The sequence below is a fragment of the Rhodnius prolixus genome, unplaced genomic scaffold (assembly GCF_049639745.1).
Source record: "Rhodnius prolixus isolate KJV_2025 unplaced genomic scaffold, Rpr scaffold_8, whole genome shotgun sequence".
In the NCBI taxonomy this organism is placed as follows: domain Eukaryota; kingdom Metazoa; phylum Arthropoda; class Insecta; order Hemiptera; family Reduviidae; genus Rhodnius; species Rhodnius prolixus.
In genome coordinates, this window is record NW_027411593.1 from 33,096,052 (window position 1) to 33,116,302 (window position 20,251).

At 30.6% G+C, this 20,251-nt stretch overlaps 1 protein-coding gene across 4 annotated transcripts in view; it reads left to right on the forward strand.

Moving 5' to 3' along the window:
* The window catches only part of Gdap2 (ganglioside induced differentiation associated protein 2), a 54,091-nt gene extending 34,122 nt beyond the window's left edge, over nt 1-19,969 (forward strand). For all 4 annotated transcript variants that reach the window (XM_074122460.1, XM_074122462.1, XM_074122461.1 and 1 more), the window contains 5 exons: nt 10,922-11,075; nt 13,014-13,153; nt 14,101-14,155; nt 16,798-16,941; nt 18,458-19,969. In XM_074122460.1, the coding sequence (XP_073978561.1) occupies nt 10,922-11,075; nt 13,014-13,153; nt 14,101-14,155; nt 16,798-16,941; nt 18,458-18,499 (535 nt within the window). In that variant the 3' untranslated portion in view covers nt 18,500-19,969. The remainder of the gene's footprint in view (nt 1-10,921; nt 11,076-13,013; nt 13,154-14,100; nt 14,156-16,797; nt 16,942-18,457) is intronic.
* Nucleotides 19,970-20,251: the final 282 nt, after the last annotated feature.

Genomic DNA, 20,251 nt, shown 5'->3' on the forward strand with positions numbered 1-20,251 from the left:
CTGAATGCAATGCTTGAATGTAGTTGAGTGTCCCGATCGGTGGTCTGACGTCCTTTATACTTTAAACCTTTCATAGTTACTTTTTCCAACTTTTGAATTTCCTAATTCCATCAAACGTTACTGATTTGAAATGGAACACTAAAACGTCACAGCTCGAATCCATCCCCGTTTAGCATATCTTTCACAGGACAGTACCTGCTGCATAACCCAAATGGGTCCTTAGAATGCTTTGTATCAAAACTTGATACGGAAGAAAGACGTTTTTATCTGTATACACTACAGCTACGAAGTTACTTATCGTGTTATGTATTTTTTACTCCCCCTACCTTAGCAACATCTAAAAGAGAACGTCCTGGGTAAATTCAGGATATCTGGCCAATTTAGTTAAAAGTTGTTCAGGTTGTTTGTTTCGCAGTGGTGATAAACTTAAAAATGTTTTTTCAAGACAGCCTGTATCATTTGTGTGTAGCTATCGATCGATTTCGGGGCAAACGCCCTTTCCAATCGATAACTACTACTACACGAAGCAGAGTCTGAACTTAATAAAATACTTAATATAAATTAAATAATATAAGTTATCTATTTCATAAATTTATCAATCGGTCAAATTTTCTTGTAACAATTCAATTAAGAGACTTCATATTTTAGTGAAATCTGCTCCCGCTATTTTGCTGTTCCATTTCTAAAAGTAATTGCGTAAATAATTCTTAGGAAGTAAAAAAGTTGAGGTTTAAATTTAGAATGTAATTATCAATGCAAAATATTCCCTCGCTACTTATTGTTTTTCATCTGAATACTTACACATTATATTTCTACAAGTAACAATTAAATATGTAAATCACTTCGAAAATGCCTTGTAGTTTTTGTGAATTATATATATATATTTTTTTGTTTAAATTTAAGGCGCATCCACATCTGAGGTCATTAGCGCCCGGACCTTTTTTTTTCTCTTTACAGATTACAATGAGCTGTTTGAAGGCTTCTTGGAAGAGAATTGTAATATTATTTATTTAATTATATATTCATATACAATTAATTAAAAATGTTAATTCATTTTTTAAGAAACATATAATTTAAACGATAAAAGATTTTTTCCCTTATCTTACAATGAGCATGTGCCATAAAATAATTAGGCAGCTTCCATTGTTAATTATGTTTTATCATATAGATTAGGAAGAACTGGTTTAGATTTAATTGAATTATAAGGATTAAATATTAAAGTGAGAAAAATTATTGCCAGTTTATAACTTATTTTTTATTTATTTACTTTGCCAATCTTTCGCGTATGGAATACATACATCATCTTTATGGCTTATTCTGATTAATTTAAAGTAATGGTTGCACTTTTACGTAGCATTAAAACTATGTTTTAACCTTAAAGGTAACTGTTATTTTGTATTCAATACACAGTTCTATTCCAACTAACATTTTACGAAAATGTATAATTGTTAATAAATTAGAATAAGCCCTGGAGATGACCTAGTTCTCCTTTTGAGGAAAGCTTAGTAAAAATAAATAAAAAAGAATACTGAAATTGGCAATAAACTGTACAATAAAACAGTAAACTTATATTCAACTACCATGAATTCTACAAATTTAACCCTGTTAACGCTTATTAATCCAAAATATTTACGCGTTGTCTACCTTTCCTTGCGAGTTACACATTTTAAATAACACCTTTTATTTCTTGCAATCGTAAAACATGTCCTTTTTTATCAAGATTTTTGCAAAAATAAATAAATAAAATAAAAATAAAATCTTCCCCTGTCTAATTCATTTTGTAAACTTCTATAATTGGGAATTGTGCACATTTTCTCTATTTTATTATACATACTTATGTATAAAATTTTATATTTCAAACCTTGATAACTGTTTTGGTCCCAAAATGCGTTTGCAACTGTAGGTTACATGAGATTCTAAAATCACTTTTGTTTAAATAAATAAATAGGTGTAAATATCCGAAGGAAATTTAACAAACGTTTACAAAATTTATATTTTTTTATAAAATCATTTTATTTAATAATAAGCTTGTATTTTATTTACATATTTAGTTGTTTTATTTTCTACGTAATAACATTCTTTCATATCCTTCAAATTAAATGAAGGTTATTTTATACATTTGGAAAAAAACGCAAATAAGCTTTTAGTAAAACTGTGTAAACTGATGTAAAACATCAATTTCGGTTTGATTGTGGCTGGTATGTTTGGTTATTTAAATAAATGTGTAGAATCAAAGGCGAATATTTTTTTTTTGAGGTTTGTGGATGATTTTTGCACTGATAGAGAGAGGTTGGAGTTGCAACAAAACATTTAGAAACTCGGGATTTAACGTTTCCGTCCTCCCTAAAAACAAGTGCCCTCAGTTATTATTTTTGGAGCTCGGAAATAAATTATACCTAAACCAAATTAATCTAAGCTCAATAAAACCTGCCAATTAAAAAGCAACAGTTTTAGATCACGTATATCGCGGTAGTATTTACAAAACGTGTTATACTGCAGACAACTATTTATTCAACCTTCTTAAAGGGATCATTGAATCTAAAAACAATAGACTATTGAATTTACAGAGACAATAGTACGAGCTTATAAAAGTGCACACGGAGAATAAAACCTACATATATATTTGCCATTTTGTTTATGAGATCACTTCCATTGACACAGTTTTGAAGAACAAAGATTTCATTTAGTGCTATGAAAATTAAGGTTGCGAGGAGTTATAATTTTATGAATCATCTGATCCTTGTAATTATTGAATTATTATGGCCCCCCTACCTCATTTTGAATTTGTACTTAACAATTAAAAGACATAATTTTATGGGTGTGCATTTTTTACCTGATAGTTGAAAATGGAAATATTTTTTACTTATTTATTTATTTGAACGCATTACAGACACATTTTATACATTTTTATGGCAAAATGGAAAATAATATAATAATTATTAATGCCAAAGAATAAAATAAAATTAATAATACTGCCCACAAAAGTAAAACTAAGACAGTCCTTTTGAATATTTATTATATTTAAAACACTACTCATTAAAAGATTCTGTGGAAAGCTATTTGCTTACGAAGAATCGCTTAGTATTTTAAAAAAAAATATGTAATTAAATTTGTTTAAACAAGCATCTCTTGCCCGTTTCTCGTTTAATAATGAATAGAACAGAGATCTGGTCTGAATCTTTGCTCTTTAAATGTTAAGCAGTTAGTAGAGCGATATTAGGCCGGAAATAATATCTTTAACCTCTTCTTTTTTTTTAATTTTTTTTATTAAATCATGTCAGCAGAGCCATTAATCTTAATTTGTTTATATGACGCTTAATATTCCTCTTCAAAATTCAGATTAAATGATTATGGACCTTAATGGAATAATTTATTATAACATCTAAATCCTTCTAATTATCTAGATTCGGTAGCATTAGATCCTTATTGGATCTTTAAACTCTGGCCTTTGAACAGTGAACATCGTCTCTGTGCAGTTTATTTTCTTACAGTGCTATTTAAGCCAAAAAATCTTTTTAAATAATTCTACAAATTGGTATAACATAATATATTCTGTTAAAGTGACTAATGTAAGTAATAGATAATCGTTTGGTGATAAATCGTACTATGTTTGGGTTCTATTAGAACACGCACACCATACAGCTATCTTTACGAATTACAGCGATGAGGGAGAGAGCTCAAGTCGGCAGCGTTTAAGACGCCTAAAATGATTGCAATGCCAGAACAAAGATTCTGTCATGTATAACACTATACCAGTAACCAAACTGAACAATACGCCATTTCTTAAAGATGTACAATGGCTTCAAAAGAATACACCACAAAAAGATGAAAAAAAAAATATAAAATTAAAACTGATAGCCGAATATCTACGGATTTATCAAGAAGTTATGGCACCTATATCTGGAAGAAACTTTTGGCGTCTTCTTAGCAACAATCACCAGTACATTTCACTTTGGTTAAAAGATTGGTCTAGCCAGAAATAAGAAGCAGTAAGAACTAAAGAAGCCCAACATTTACCGTTAGAGTATGAGGTATACACAGAATGTCCTGGCGATAGTTTAAAACAGTGTTCGGCAACCCACTGGGAAACTTTTAGTGACCCCGTAAACAATTCTTAATTACGACGATCGGTAGGTATTTTCGGCATCGAATTAAAGTGTGCTTATATTGGAGATGTGTTACAAAATGTGATGAAATTCTATTATTAGCAAACGAGTACTAGTTTTACGAGGGTCGTTTGAAAAGTCCGTGCAAAAATAAAAACTACTTAATTTTTTGGGGTAAACCTTTTTTATTTTTCAACATAGTCTCCTTTTAGGCTTATACACTTCGTCCAACGCTGCTCTAGTTTGTTGATCCCTTCCGAATAATAGGATTTGTCCAAGTCTGAAAAATAGCCATTCGTTTCTGCAATCACCCGCCTCGTTTGAATAAAATCTTTTTCCCGCCAGCCATTTCTTCATATTGGGGAACAAATAGTAGTCCGAGGGAGCCAAGTCTGGAGAATAGGGGGGATGTGAAACGAGTTGGAACCCTATTTCCATTAATTTTGCGACCACAACTGCTGAGGTGTGAGCTGGTGCGTTGTCGTGATGGAAAAGGACTTTTTTGTGGGCCAATCGTGGGCGTTTTTCTTGCAGCTCGGTTTTCAAACGGTCCAATAACGATGAATAATATGCACCTGTAATAGTTTTACCCTTTTCCAGATAGTCGATGAGGATTATTCCTTGCGAATCCCAAAAGACAGTCGCCATAATCTATCCGGCCAAAGGAACGGTCTTCGCCTTTTTTGGCGCAGATTCCCCCTTGGTAACCCATTGTTTAGATTGTACTTTGGTCTCAGGAGTGTAGTGATGTATCCATGTTTCATCCACAGTGACGAAACAGCTGCAAACCGTCCTTGCAACACTTCACACGATTTGAAAATCACTCGACTTCCTCGATTCAAACGAATGCCTAACACAAAGAAATAGACCGATCTGGCTGAAACTTGGTGTGTGTTCTTCCAAGAGATGCTACTAACTAAACATAACCTCGATACGCGCCAGTAGTGCTATCTCTCTGACTTTGCACGGACTTTTCAAACGACCCTCGTAAATATGTACTTTTCTGCTAACATTTTGTGATCTCTTTAAAGTTATAAATAAGGATTTGATGATAATAAATTTGTAATTATCTCTTTAAGAAATATTGGATTAACCCATCTGTAATTTTTTTTTTCTGTTCTCTTAGATAATATGTAATCTAAAATAGAAGTGTGATCCACCAACAAAACTTTTTGTTAAAAAAAATTAAAAAATTACCCACTTATAAAAAAACGTTGCCGACCACTGGTTTAAAGAATTGTACCAGAAGTAAAAGCTTGGAAGTCCTGGAAGATCCTCCATCATTAGCGCTCTGACAAAATAATTTCTTACTGGAGTATCGGCTTGATCTTGAGATCAACTTTCAGCTGACCCAGATGCTAAGCAAGCATGGCAAATTTAATGTCTATTAAATGACAGCCTAGAACTGTTGCCAGCTATAAAAGTTGCTGAATGCGGTCAGTGATCAGTCAAGGAGAGCAAGGTCTTCTCCTTAATATTTATTTATTTTGCCAGTAAATATTGATGAACTATATGTATATATTTCTTTTCAAATAAATATATGTACCTAGTAACAATTAATACGTATTAATAATTTAATATTATATTATTAATACATCTTTACTTCTGGAATGAATTTTTTTAAAAAGTTATTTTTCGCTAAACTGATTTCTTTGAAATAATTTGTAATTAACATACATTTGTTACTATAAATCTTTAAAGCAAATAAATGCTCTTAAGTCCTCGCTCAGAAAAAAAATAATTATTACAAAATGAATCAATGGGAAAGAGATAAAGACATTTTTTCGTATTCAGGGGGGCCACATGTATTTGCTGCAAAAATTCAATTTCAGAAACTGGACACTATCAACAATACCTCCTCTTGCTAAGTGTACGATGAAGTAAACATTGACCTTTGTGTATGTAGGAAATGAGACAGTAATGGATAGAGTAGCCCAGGAACAAAACTAAAAAAATAAATAAATGAAAATAGCAAAAAACCTTGATATTTAGCTGAAAGAAGTTGACATACCAGTAACAACATATTACCAAAATGGAATAACATGTTTTAGTTACTACGATTTCGATTTTTTAAAATATTCTTTTAAAAGTAAGTGAATAGTGGGAGTGAAAGAGCGTGCCCTTAAAACATTCTCATTTTTTTCCAATTCTAGGGAATTTCATGTGAAAATGTTTGGCAAATTATAGGAATTTAGTTTTCTTTCTTTAGGCCTAACAGTATTTAAATCTTTGTGTACATGTTTGAGAGAGTTTTGCTTAAGTTTTGAGCCGATTAGCTCAAGAACAAGAACAAAAGTCGAAAAAACCTTGATATTTATTTGAATGAAATCGATACTTCATTTAAGTAGTGCTAGGGGTTAGTTCAATGATACAAAATTTCCATTTATTCGTTAGCCAAAATAATTCTTTTAGGAACAGTTCACTAATTTTTGTTTTCTTTTAGAATAGGGTTTCAAAATGTCCTTGTTTGGCAATGTTATAATATAAAGTTGATTATGTTGCAAGAAAATGTATAAAAGTCTATACACATTTTGGTAACCCAGATCTCTCATTAACAAATTATTACTTAAAGCTGGTTAAAAAAATATATATTTTTTAATTTTAGGGGCAAAATAAAATGTCTAATAACTACAGCAATTATAATTGTAGAAAGAAAAAACTGGCAATTTAGCAGAAGAAAGTAGGTTAGCGCAAATTTAACACGAAATTAAAATGTTAATTTTGTTCAAAGGTTATTCTATAGATTTATCCACAGTGATTCATATGCAAGAAATAGATAAATGCGTTAGAAATAGATGTTGAACTTGAGTGTTTGGTTCTTATTAATAACTTGAGTTTCGCTTCATTTTGACGAGTAAGAAATGTATGACAAATAATTATGAGTCAGCCCTCACATCAATATTATGTATAAATGAAAATAGAATCTGATCGCATTTACTTAGAAGTTCAGCAATTCTTTCTTTTCCTGTACTGGAAATATTTCCTTGTATTTACGTATCCTATAATAAATATTTTAGTTTGTTAAAAAAAATCAATAAATAAATTAGCTAATTTTAAAACGTATATCCTGTTTACTAATTTTTCTTGAGTTGCGTCAACTGAATGGACGGATTTACTTCCTGAAGGGGATGGTTTGGTTTAGCATTTTGATAAAGCTACGCTCATTTGGCGGTCCTAGTTACGACCCCATGGAACAGGCGGTTTGTTCACTGCTCGCCCCTTAACTACAAATCGCCATTTATTTCATTTAGCTTAACACCAGCTTTGTTGTCTTGATTTTGTCGTTTATTTTTTCTGATGATGGAGGTATTACGATTAAGAAATGAAAAAAGTTTAACTGCAACTTTAGAGGATACTACTTGAGATGGATATGGTTAATTAAAAAAATTCTTTGCACTTCATATCATCGCAACTTTTAACTTTACATTTAACACCAAAAATCTTAGGAATATAAAGGTTCACTTTTTTTTTTCTTTTTTTTTTTTCAAAGCCAGAATACATATCTAAATGATTTATGCTAATCGATAGCTACCTAAGATTGTTCGCTAAATAATTCCAACAACCTAATTCATCTTTTTCTAAAAATAGAAAGTTTCCAATAATAAATATATGTGAAGGCACATACGAGGTGTGTTCAAAAAATAAGGTGAATTTTCACTTTTCTTAAAAAATATTTATTTATTCATCGATTTTTATTTTGTCTCCTTCAAAGTAGTCCCCCTCAGATATAATACATATGTGCCAGCATTTTTTCCAATCCTCGGAACAGTTCTGATATGCACTTTTTGGTATGTCCTTGAGCTCTCTCAGCGATTCGGTTTTTATCTCCTCAATCGTCGCAAATCTCCGTCCTTTCATGGGTCTCTTCAATCATGGGAACAGGAAAAAGTCGCAGGGCGCCAAATCTGGTGAATACGGTGACTGAGACATGATAATGTCATTCAACAATTCCTGAGCGATGCTCATGCGACGGTTTTTTTGATCAAAATTCAGCAATTTTCGAACGAACTTCGCTACTACACGCTTCATGCCCAAAATTTCCGAAAAAATTGCAGGACATGTGCCAACCGATATGCCGACAACCTCAGCAACTTCTCTAATTGTGATTCGACGATTCTTCTCAACATTTTCATCGGTTGTTGATGTGCTGGGGCGTCCAGGGCGAGCGTCGTCATTCACATCTTCTCGACCTTCTGTGAAAAGCTTGTACCACTTGTAAACATTTTTTTGACACAGAGTACTCTCACCGTACGCCACTCTCAACATTTCAAGTGTTTTTGAGTACTTAATTCCATTTTTTACACAAAATTTGATGCAAATTCGTTGATCCATTTTTTTCGACAGAAGAAAATCGCCGAACTCGCAAAACACTTGTCTTATTTATGCCTCTAACATACAAACTAAACATGCTATATAGCTACAACTTTGAAAATATGTTCGAGACAAGTGTACCAACATAAAAAAAAAAGACAATCGAAATTCAAATGTACGTAGCCCGCGAAATTTGAAAATTCACCTTATTTTTTGAACATACCTCGTATACGTAGTTTGACAATTTAATAAAAGCTACTTTTCTGGAGTTCGCAATTCAAAATGAGTATTATCTTGAAATACTTGTTTTGATGTTCTCAGTACATGAAAAAAAAAAAGATACCAACTTTTGTTAAAAATTGTATCGCAGGCGGATCTTTTTAAAAGTTATGATGAAAGTATTTTTGAACCTATTCAGTGTGAAGTGCAAACCATAATTTGAGTTTTAAAATTTTTCGGATTTGATTTTGTCTTTCCAAGGAAAGTGCAGAGGCAAAAGATAAGATAGTACAGTATACACTGTTTTGGTTGCAAGATGCAAGAAGGCGTTAAAAGAGTGGGAATCAAGGTCAACAGATGTATTATGGCTTTGAAAAGGTCTTTATAGGAAATCTGTGGCAACTTCTCGACCAAATAGTGGCTATATGTCCGTCCCACTATGAAAAGACTCTTTAGTCATACTATCTCAAAGATCATCAAGTAATGAATAATTATTGCAATGAAATGAAATCTTTATTAATCTTACCTTCCAAACTAGGTATTAGTCAGCTTAATTTTTGTAGTTAATAACTTTCACTATTCGTGGCTGTAAAATCCAATAGTTTCCTTAAATTACTGGTAATATCAAGTGGTAAATGTTAAATTTGAAGGTAAAGTCATGACAAAGAACACCAATGTTAACTAAGTGTGTGTGAGATAATAATATGTTTTTTTTTTTTACACAATGCCATTGACAGTGAAAAAGCTATTGTTGATCTAGATTCTTCATTGTCACACACTTTTTTTTTTCTTTGTATTTTACTGTCCATTAACCTCCGGTCAGTCTCCGCTTTCAAGCAGTCTTCGTACTTTTAGTGAACTCCCAGAAAGATACGTGTAATCTTCAAATTCAATCAGACTTGCATCAAATTTGCAATATCCCGTTATGAAATTTAAACGTACTGCTCAAGCGATTAGAAACAGCTGTTACTATGTAAAAGGCAGTTGCTGAACTGTTTGAGATATAGCACATCATTATTGCTTCTAATGAGCAGCACTTCGTGATATTTTCTTTTTTAAAAATATTTTTACCAAACTTAAACGAAGAAATATTTTGGTCGAAGTATTTGTACGTGAGATACCTTTTTTTTTACTCTCAATAGTAACTACAATTAATTATCTCTATTTATCATCTTTATTTGATTGTCAACTGAGAAATAATTCGCCTAGGGCAGAGTAAATATTGCCAAAATATAATTTAAATATAATTTAGGTCAAGTGAAAGTTGAATTATAATCATACCTAATAAGGTGACATTTTAAAACATTTTTTCCCCCCCTTAATATGTGGGTGAACATTATGTAATAATAAAGCAGAATAATATTTAAAGAAATTCCAAAATGCTAAGTATTACACTTGCGAGAAAAAGCAAGGGTGTCCAGTCTCACATTTCTTGGGTGTGTGAAATTTAGTGTAAAGGAAACAAATTCTAGAGGAACGAGAAAACATGAAAGATTATCTAGTTTTATCATAAATATTAATTTTCCTATAACCTGCATATTACATTTTATTGTTCAAAGAACCAAACAATGAAAATGGTAGTTCTGATTGTACGGTTGTGTCCAGTAGTATTTGTACAAGTTAACCTTGTAAATGCCATTCTTTTCTTTATAATAAATAAAATGCAAGATGAATCAGTTGTGAAACTATTCCACTATATACCTTTATTAAGTAAACTATACGACAATACCGATGGAACTTAGAGCACGATAGCTCTGATGAGTCTCACCTGGCAAAATTATCTTCTGGAAAAGTCGTAAGGTGTTCGCCAACCTGCAAGTCAAACGCTAGGAAACCTGCATAAACCACCGCCAGAGAGGCTTCTCGCTTTTGCTCAAACTTGTGTACAGTAGGCAATCCAGCTAGAAACCCAGTTCGATAAACTTAGTCTCTTGCTTCCACCACGCATTGCCATAGAAGATTGACATGAGGAGTCGTATGTACTTCTGCTCACGTAGCGAGTGTATTTTGTAGACCATGTGCTCCCTCGTGATGTGTTCAAGCTATGATCTTCAGTTAATTCCTTACATTTTTTGGAAAGTATCAAATATAATATGATCCGTTGAACATGTATAGCATGAACTAAAAGAAAAAGCTCTTTCGAAGAGTACCAAAATTACAATTCTGTCAATTGTTAAAATTGTATTAAAATGAGAGAATCTGGTGCTATTCGCTCATCAGATTCTTTCCCTTTCTTAAACTCTTTTGGAATTTCAATTATTTTAAATAATAAATTCTTGTTTCAGATATGACAGACTACTGAGACGTGCCAAAACAGAAGATTTAAGAGCAGTGTCTGGCATTGGGTGTCTTTATCAAAGCGGAGTCGATCGTTTTGGAAGGCCTGTAATAGTTTTTGTTGGGAAATGGTTTAAATTTAAAGATATAGATTTAGATAAGGTAAATGTTTTTTTAAATCATATTTTATTTTTATTTTGTTGTAATAATGCATTTCTATAAAAATTGCTTTATTAAATTTTGTAATTGTGTAGTTATAGCATTCTAGCAAATATCTTTATTGATTATTGATTTATTGTCAACGCTGTAGAGACATTTTATTCATGAGAAAATGAGACACCCGTACATAGTTAATTACATGGTGAGCCTAGTTGGACATCATAGAACTTATGTATTACGGATTAGAATTAAGATGATGATATATACAATGCCCAAGAATTTGCACTTGAGAAGCCAGTTGTGAGCACATACAGTAATAGACACTAAATTTAAAAGAATACAAATGTTTCTTAAAAAAAAAAAAATTGGTATCTACTTTTAAACGGATTCAAATTAAATTTTAAAAAAATATATAATTAAGATTTTATTTAAATTCAAAATTCTCAAATAAGCAAGATCTTTGTACTTTGTTTACAACTATTCCTTGCTTAATTTTATTTTTTATTTTCATCAACATAAACATCTGAGGTTATTGGCACCCGGAGCTTTTTTTCAGGGCACTGTCGGCCTCCAAAAAGTGTTCTCTCGTTACACAGACAACACTGACCATCACCGGACAGTGAGCTGTAAAAAGCTCTTAGAAAAAGAAAATCTAAGGGTCAGTAGCTGGATTCGAACCTGGGTCCTCCGCGTGGGAATCCAATATGCTAACAGCATAGCTAATTCCTTCCCTGAATTTAGTTATTATTTTCAAACCTATATTGAATCATTACATCGATTTATAAATATTCCATTTTTAGAGAACTTAATAATAAATTATTATTATTTTACCTATTGCTTAACTTAATGATAAAACAGTAGTGGATTTTATTCATTTCAATCTTTAATGCCTGAAAAGAGTGTGAGAAGGCATGACGTCCAGCTCGCGACGCTATTTATAAATACATAGCATACAAAATGGGGAAGGAATTAAAGCTTGCACGGTAACGTGCAAGGAGTAGCGTGATCCAGGTAGCTCAGGGTAATCTAACAGAGATAATGTATGTTTTCAGGAGATAATAATGTAATAAATATTTTAAGTATATATTGTACCGGCAAAATTACATTTTACCATGAAACATTCTATGCTACCACTATTTGCGGAGCAAATCCTCAAATATTTACATTTTTCAATTTCAAGGTTTTTCTTTTTTGTATAAGATTAAGTTAAAAAAAATTGCATTATGAATTTAATTTAATTTAAAAGCTTGAGTAATGTGCAGATTTAATTTTGGTTATAGGTTTTGTGCATTTTTGTTTCCACCCGTTTAGGCGTTATTCAGTCCCGTTATTCAATCATTGCTGTTTTCATTTAATTTTCTCTTTTCTATCAGAATTCGAGAAAATGTTGAATTTTTATAATTTTTTTGTTTACTTATGCAAGCACGTTTTTCAGTACCAAGCAATTTTTGTTTTATTTTGTTTTTGTACTGCTACCCATAAATTTGAACATTTTTATATCCCTTGAAATCTGTATACTTTAACCTAGTTTGTGTCGATGTAAACCTTAGATGTTCTTGATCCCTACAATTTTTTTAGTGACTCTTTTAAAGTCTATGATTTTCGCAAAATTCATTTTATTAGAGGTTGATAAGAAAAGTTGTTTTTCTACCTTATCATTTTCTTATTAGAAAAACCTAAGCAATTAATGGAAAAAAATATCTTTAGCGGACTTCTTGAACCTGCTTTGCCATAAAGCTCCCAAAAAAACATTTATTTGACACCATTATGCTTCTCTCCAACATTTTTTTTTTTGTTTCGGACCCATGTCGGCTTAACTAACAACGATAAGCTTCTAAAACCTTCTTTTTTTTTACCGTTGTGTTTTCTTCTATTAACGCGACAGTTTACTATTAAGTAATATCAATAAAAGTGTATTAAATCAATTAATTTATTTTGCAGGCTTTGTTATATCTGATATATTTGTTGGACCCTCTTGTTAAAAGTGATTATGTAATTGCATATTTTCATACAAATACTTCAAATGTAAATTACCCATCACTTACTTGGTTAAGAGAAGTTTATAATATACTACCATATAAGTAAGTATAAGAATAATTTGATTTCATTTTTGTATAATAATGGTTACTATTATTTCTTAATTACGAGTTGAAAAAATTTGTCTTTAAAGAATTCTCTCAGGTTCTTTTCCATCCACGTATAATTTTTTTTTTTTAAATGTTTTTCTCCTAAAGTATTGAATTCATTTTAAACGTTAGGAGTTTAACACTTTTTTTTATTTAAGAAAAGTGTAGCTTAGTTTTAAAAAATAACATAAGAAATTAGGGTGCAATACTAGGAATTATAGGCACCGCGGTAGCCGAGCGGTTAGTGGCGAGGCCCGCAAAGCCAATCTGTAGTGTGGTACTGGGTTTGATTTTAGGCCTTGGATTTTATTGGATGGTTAATAAAAGAAATTTGCAGTAAAGTATGTAATATGCTAGTAGCCTCCGTCCATGACACCCAATCTGTAGTTGGACGTAAAGCCCGCCTGAAAAAAATAGGCATTACTTTACTTAATAAAAATAATTAGTTTAGGCAAGTATTTGCACACTAGACGGAAGAATGTATACTGCATACTTGAAACAGTACAATTATTAAGTATAATTAGCTCTTTTAACACATGTAACATTGAAGGTGATAGATAAGTGAATGTTAAATTAACATTCTTCTTCTTCAAAGACAATATTTAATTAGAGCGGTTGGTTGCGTGTTTTCCATAATAGCCCAGGAAACAAAAAATAGTCGCAAAATTTTTTCATTAGCACAAAGAGAGTTAAAATTTGTATTTAGGCGAAATAGAGGTCTTTTAATTGAAAATATTTACTTTAAATCCTATTTTTTATCAATGCAAAAGAATGAACACCATCTATGTTCAGTAAGAGTGGTCATAAGAGAATTATTCATATTTGTTGAGACATATTCATGAAATAAAACAATAAATAAAAAAATATAGATTACCATTAATCTATTTATATTTTTGTTTTAGGTACAAGAAAAATTTAAAAGCGTTTTATATTGTACACCCAACCTTTTGGACCAAAGTGAGTAAAATTATTTTTAAATAATATTTCGATCATCTTATTGTAAAGTTCCTGTTAGTAAGATAAATTATGTTATAGTATATTTTGAATTTATTGAATGATTTAAAAAAGAAGTAATTATAATCATATTTTATTATTATCAAGTAACTGTTCAACTAAATAAGATGCTGGCTCAGAAATTAATGCTGTTTAAATTTTTTTAAAACGTACTTTTTATTAAACAATCAATAATCTCTTTTAATGTGTATGATAGTCAAGGTAACTGTATCGAAAATTAAAGTTTTGCTATAATGTGTTGTGAAGGACATTTTTGAATATTAGTTGGTTTAACATACAAGTAGAGCGGAAAAGAGAAAGATGTTTCACTTTTGATTTGTTACTCCATGACTATTCCTAAATTAGGTCAATTTTTTCTTACTATATTATTGTAAACAATTCTAAGTGTTAATTTACAATTAATACTCATCTAATATTTGAAAGAAAGAAGAGAAAACTGTAAAGCAAAGTAATTGCAAAAATAATTAGTGATAAAAATCTTGGCAAATTTCCCACCAAATAAAAAAAAAAAAATGTAGTTAAGCATACAATTTCAGATTCATTAAGAAATACCACTCTAGCTGTTGGTAAAAGTGACGGAAAAAGCTAACCAAGATACAAAAGTATGAGCTCAATTTTAAGTCAACAAAATTACTTATTTAAAAAATAAAGACTTAAGTCTCGAATATTTATATCAATTCGTCTCCTTGTGCACACAGTTTTTCAATCACTTTAACAGGTTTTGGGCTGTATTTCTCTAAGAATGTAATTGTTTAGCTCCTTTAACTGTTTAAATGAAATCATTGCGATTTAGACCAATTCTGATCTCTGGAAGTACGTTTTTTTTTTAATTCCCAGGTTTGAAGTTTGCTTTTTAGATACACAGTTCCATTTGTTTTAATGTCTAGTTTTACAATAATGCAATACTACTTTGTTAGCATGTCGTAGCGATCGTATGAAATCAGCGTAACTTCAAAGTTTATGCATATTGGATTAATTGATCAAAAAAAGTTTCGTGAGGTTCGGATGTGAGTTGTCCAATTTTTATTTACAATTTTATTTTATTTTTATTTTTACTCATTATTGCATCGTTAATTTAATTTAACTGTTAATGCAGTTGCAAGAATTGTTAAATCTTGACTACATAGTTGGCGAGTAGGCCGCAAGGGTCGCTTATGGGTAGTACAAATAAATTTCATTACTTGAATATTTCTTTTAAAGTAAGAATGGGATGAGATTAAATTATCTGTTTACGAATTCAATGAATGAATGAAATGCAACATATTTAAAAATGTTGCTTAATACTAATTTATTGCTTTTCTTACAGAACTTGTAATCCAAATGTTAAATATTAAATGTTAAATATTGAATATTAAATGTCAAATAATAACAGCCGTGTGTTAAGGAAGTCACGGTCTAGTTCTTCATGTACTCTTAATCTTTAGTAATATTGTCCTTTCATTGCCTAAGAAATTTCACGTAATAGAATTTCTGGCCATAATAAGTCAGTCGTAGGAGAAATTTAACATTCATAATCTACCTTCTTCTTATGATCCCCGCGTTGGAATCCATTATGCGCTAACCACAGATCTTAATCCCTTTCTTTTTGTCCTATATTGTTGAAAATTCTATTTTCATAGTGATGGTACGAATGGTTTACAGATACACTATAAAAAACTACTGCTACCAAATCGTTGGACTTCTTTTACTGGTACATTCATAGATTAATTAGATGTTTTACACATCAGATCAGGGGAGGTGATCAGGCGTGTTTGAAGAGTAAGATTGTTGCGCTTTTAACTGTTCTTGTTTAGATAAGTACCAAAAAGTTTTTAAAATAAAGTTCCTCAGACTACTCGAACAAAGCCAATAATTTTTGGGGTTGATATGGCTCTTTATTTATTCAAGATAGCATTTTGCCGAATATAGAGCAGATGATATAAAATTCTAATTTTATTTATTTGTAATATAAAAGTTCTTATCGCTCATTTTCTTAAGATCTTAATAAAAAGGGTGTTATCAAAATTGTATGAATGAAATCAGTTTACATACCTTAAGTGAAGATAGAATAAAGTTTTAAAAATTTAAATGTTTCTTCAACAAAGTTGGCAATACATGTTTAATACCACCAGAAAAAGAATTAGTCCCTCAGATTTTCAAATTTTATATTTGATATTTGCGAGCAAATACGAGTCTTGACTTTGCTTCATGTAAGCTAGACTTTCGGTATTGTGGTATACATTGTCTATTCCTCTGTCTATTGCTTTTGACATTAGATTTTATGAGTAACCATATAAAATATAAATATTTTATATTTTTTTAAGTAAAATATAAATATTTTATATTTTTTTAAGTAAAATATAAATATTTTATATTTTTTTAAGTAAAATATAAATATTTTATATTTTTTTAAGTAAAATATAAATATTTTATATTTTTTTTAGTTTTTGATTTTATAGTATGTTAGTAAAGAGGGATAGAGTATGGTTCACAGAAATAACTCTTTCTAGAAACTTATGTGTAACAACTGTTAATGTGCAGGCCACACACATTTTATGAAATAATGAAATTTGTTACAAAATTAGATTAAATTTAATTATTTTCAGATGATGACTTGGTGGTTTACAACATTCATGGCGCCAGCTATAAAACAAAAAGTTCAAAGTTTGCAAGGAATAGAATACTTATATGCTGTTATACATCCCAGCCAACTGGAAATACCGGCATTTATCACCGAACATGACATGTCGGTAAGCAAAATAAAGGAAAAAAAAAATGTGTGGCGTTTTTTATGTGATCTATTATTATTATTTATGATTTAAGGCGCGTCAACATCTAAGGTTATTGGCGCCCGGAGCTTTTTTCAGTGCACTGCCGGCCTCCAGACGGTGTTCTCTCGTTACAGACAACACTGTCCATCACCGGAACAGTGAGCCGTAAGAAGCTCCTAGGAAGAGAAAATCTAAGAGTCAGCAGCTGGATTCGAACCCGGGACCTCCGCGTGGGAGTCCAGTACGATTATTATTATTATTTAAGGCGCGTCAACATCTACGGTTATTGGCGCCCGGAGCTTTTTTCAGTGCACTGCCGGCCTCCGGACAGTGTTCTCTCGTTACAGACAACACTGTCCGTCACCGGAACAGTGAGCTGTAAGAAGCTCCTAGGAAGAGAAAATCTAAGAGTCAGCAGCTGGATTCGAACCCGGGGCCTCCGCGTGGGAGTCCAGTACGCTAACCGCATAGCTAAACCCTTCCCTTATTATTATTATTATTATCATATATTATATGTTTGTAAAGAGTTATTTTTTCGAAATTTTAAGCAAATATAATTCATGTTTCCACTTGTTATCTCTGGCAAATTACTAGTGTAAAATTAAAGTAAAGCAGTACCTACTTTTTCAGGCGTGCTTTAAGTCCAACTACCAAATTAGTTGTCGTGGATAGAGGCGACTAACGAACATACTTCACAATAAAGTTTTCATATTAAGGATTAAATAAAATCCAAGGCCTAGTCCGGCCATCCAACCATGTTACCTTTACGGGCCTCGCCTCTTAGCACTCGGCTACCACGGCGTCTAATCACTAGGCAGTGCAAATCTTTAGAATTAGTTTCTTAGTTGTTGTCTGTGTCAGCAGAATAAAGAGAAGCCTCCAATTTGTCGGATTTGTTACTGTCATCTTTTCGGCCTGATCTTTCTATATTCGCTTGTAGTTCAACTCTGCTTAGAAATTTTATCTGAGATAATATTTACTTACCACTGTCGGACGTACTTTGTGCTCTGCTGATCTCCAGAAGTCTGTCTCCAAAAATCTCTTGCGCTGTGTTCTTAGTTGTCAAGATAAATGCTTTCGAATATTGACGTGAAGCTTAACATTTTGGTTGCAATAATAAAATGCTCCCTACACTAAGGTTAATTAACGACTAATTTGTTTCCTGATCTTTCATCTATCAATCAAAATACTAAAAGGGACCAATTTTTTCCATCAACCTCAAGAATTTGGACTGTTTGTACTCTTCAAATTACCTTTTTATTTTTACTTCTACCACATTCTTTTAGATCATTTTTTTTCCGCCGCATATAACTTGGTCTTCTTCTAGAATAATGACATGTCTTAGGTCTTTATGATGCATATTTATAGTTTGTTGTAAGTTTATTAATGCTAATCAGGTGTGAAAATGAACCATCATTTCTGTGCTGGTATTTTTGCTGAATAGATGAAACTTTTATTTTTATGTGCAATCATAAACTTGTATTTATGTTTTCAGATAAATGGATTGAGGTACTTCAGTCCAAGTTCAACGACATAATTAAATCTGCCAAATAAAAATAAAATGAGAAGAAGTTGGTAAAGTAATAGACTTGAAATAAAAACTAATCAGTATTTTGCTTGTGTCAATGGTTTATTTTCTACAAGCAGTACTTTTGATATATAGAGATTGCATTAAATAAATAAAGAATTGCTGGTTTTATTTTTAAAGATATAAAGTAAGTGATGTATCACAATTGAATATGTGACCCACTTAATTGTTTGAAAAAGAAATAGTAAAGTTAAATACTAATATTTAAATAAATACTGAAGTTGTTTTTTGTGATCTTTCGTGAAAAGAGTTAATAAAATTGTTACCATTTTACACTGAAAGTTTTGCAATATGTACATAAAATATTATTAATAATTGTCAAATAAATAAAAATTGTTGAAGAATCGTTTTTGTAATTGTTGAATTAATGAAGTAATCATTAATGACCCGTTGTTGTTATTTAAAGAGAACACATCAAATCCGTTGAACAATATATATGTAATTGTTAAAGTAAAAAAAGAAAACTTGAAAAAAAAATCAAAATTGTAGAAAGTTATATTGTTAATTTACATGTTAATGCCTTTTATTGTTGTAGTTAAGTTTCGTAATGAATGAAACTTAAAAAATGGCTTCCTTTATTTAAAAAACAAAAAATAAAAAAATTAACCAAAAAAAACAAAAAATGGTATGTTAGTAAGTAGTAATTTTCCATAAAATTAAAATTAAACATATTTATAGTTACTTTTATTTAGAATGCATTCCCATATTGCGTGCAATAATTTAATTAAAATAATAAAATATTAAGTACCTGCAATTGCTATTTTAGATGTTACAATCACAAATTACCTTAAGATTTAAAGAAAAATAGTTCTTTTTTTGCAGATTTTTATTATGTTATATATATATTATTTCAATTTTATCATTTTATGTTTAAATTTAATTAAGGGAGCAGCAAGTCTTGAAAAATTGGTTCAGTTCAATCACAAATTGCACGAGAGTAAAATCTTCAATTAAATTGAAGATGTTAGAGTCTTTTATCCACAAGTACATTGTGATTATAAATTACTTTTATTTTCATGTAATAGAAAAAAAAGTAAAAATGAAACAAAAACAAAAATTTACACTAATTTTCTGAAAAACCGAACTTACTAAAAAATAGTTAATTACGTAACAAAAATATGTAACATAAAACAAAAAAAAATATCTTAAAATCGATTTTATGAAGTATTTTATATGAAATTAAATTAATAGAAATATTAAATTTCTAAATATGTTGGAAATAGTTTTATAACTATTTAATCTTTCATTAATTTATTATTTATGTAATATTACATCGTAGTTTCCTAATTGTATTTAATTAACAACACACTGATAATGATTGACAAAGTGATTTACTAACTTTTTGTTTTATATTAATTCTAAAAGAATTGAATGGATTATATACAGTTGCAATAAAATTAATATTGTTTCTTTTCAGTATCTTTGCTTTGTGGAATATCCTCTTCTCTCTTCTCTTTTTAAGCTTCCCCAGATCTATTTTGGTCGCAGTACTCTACGTTTAAAAATACACTCACAAAATAGTTAGTTAGGTAATTCTACATTCTACATTAAAATGTTCAAATAAATTGTTTTTGAAAACTTGAAATGGTTAAATGAAATTATAATCGTGACATTAATTACAGGCGGTGATGATCACGTAATCCAAATGAACTGTTTTGACTTGAATTGTTTAAATAAATTTAAATTATGATCAGTTTTCTC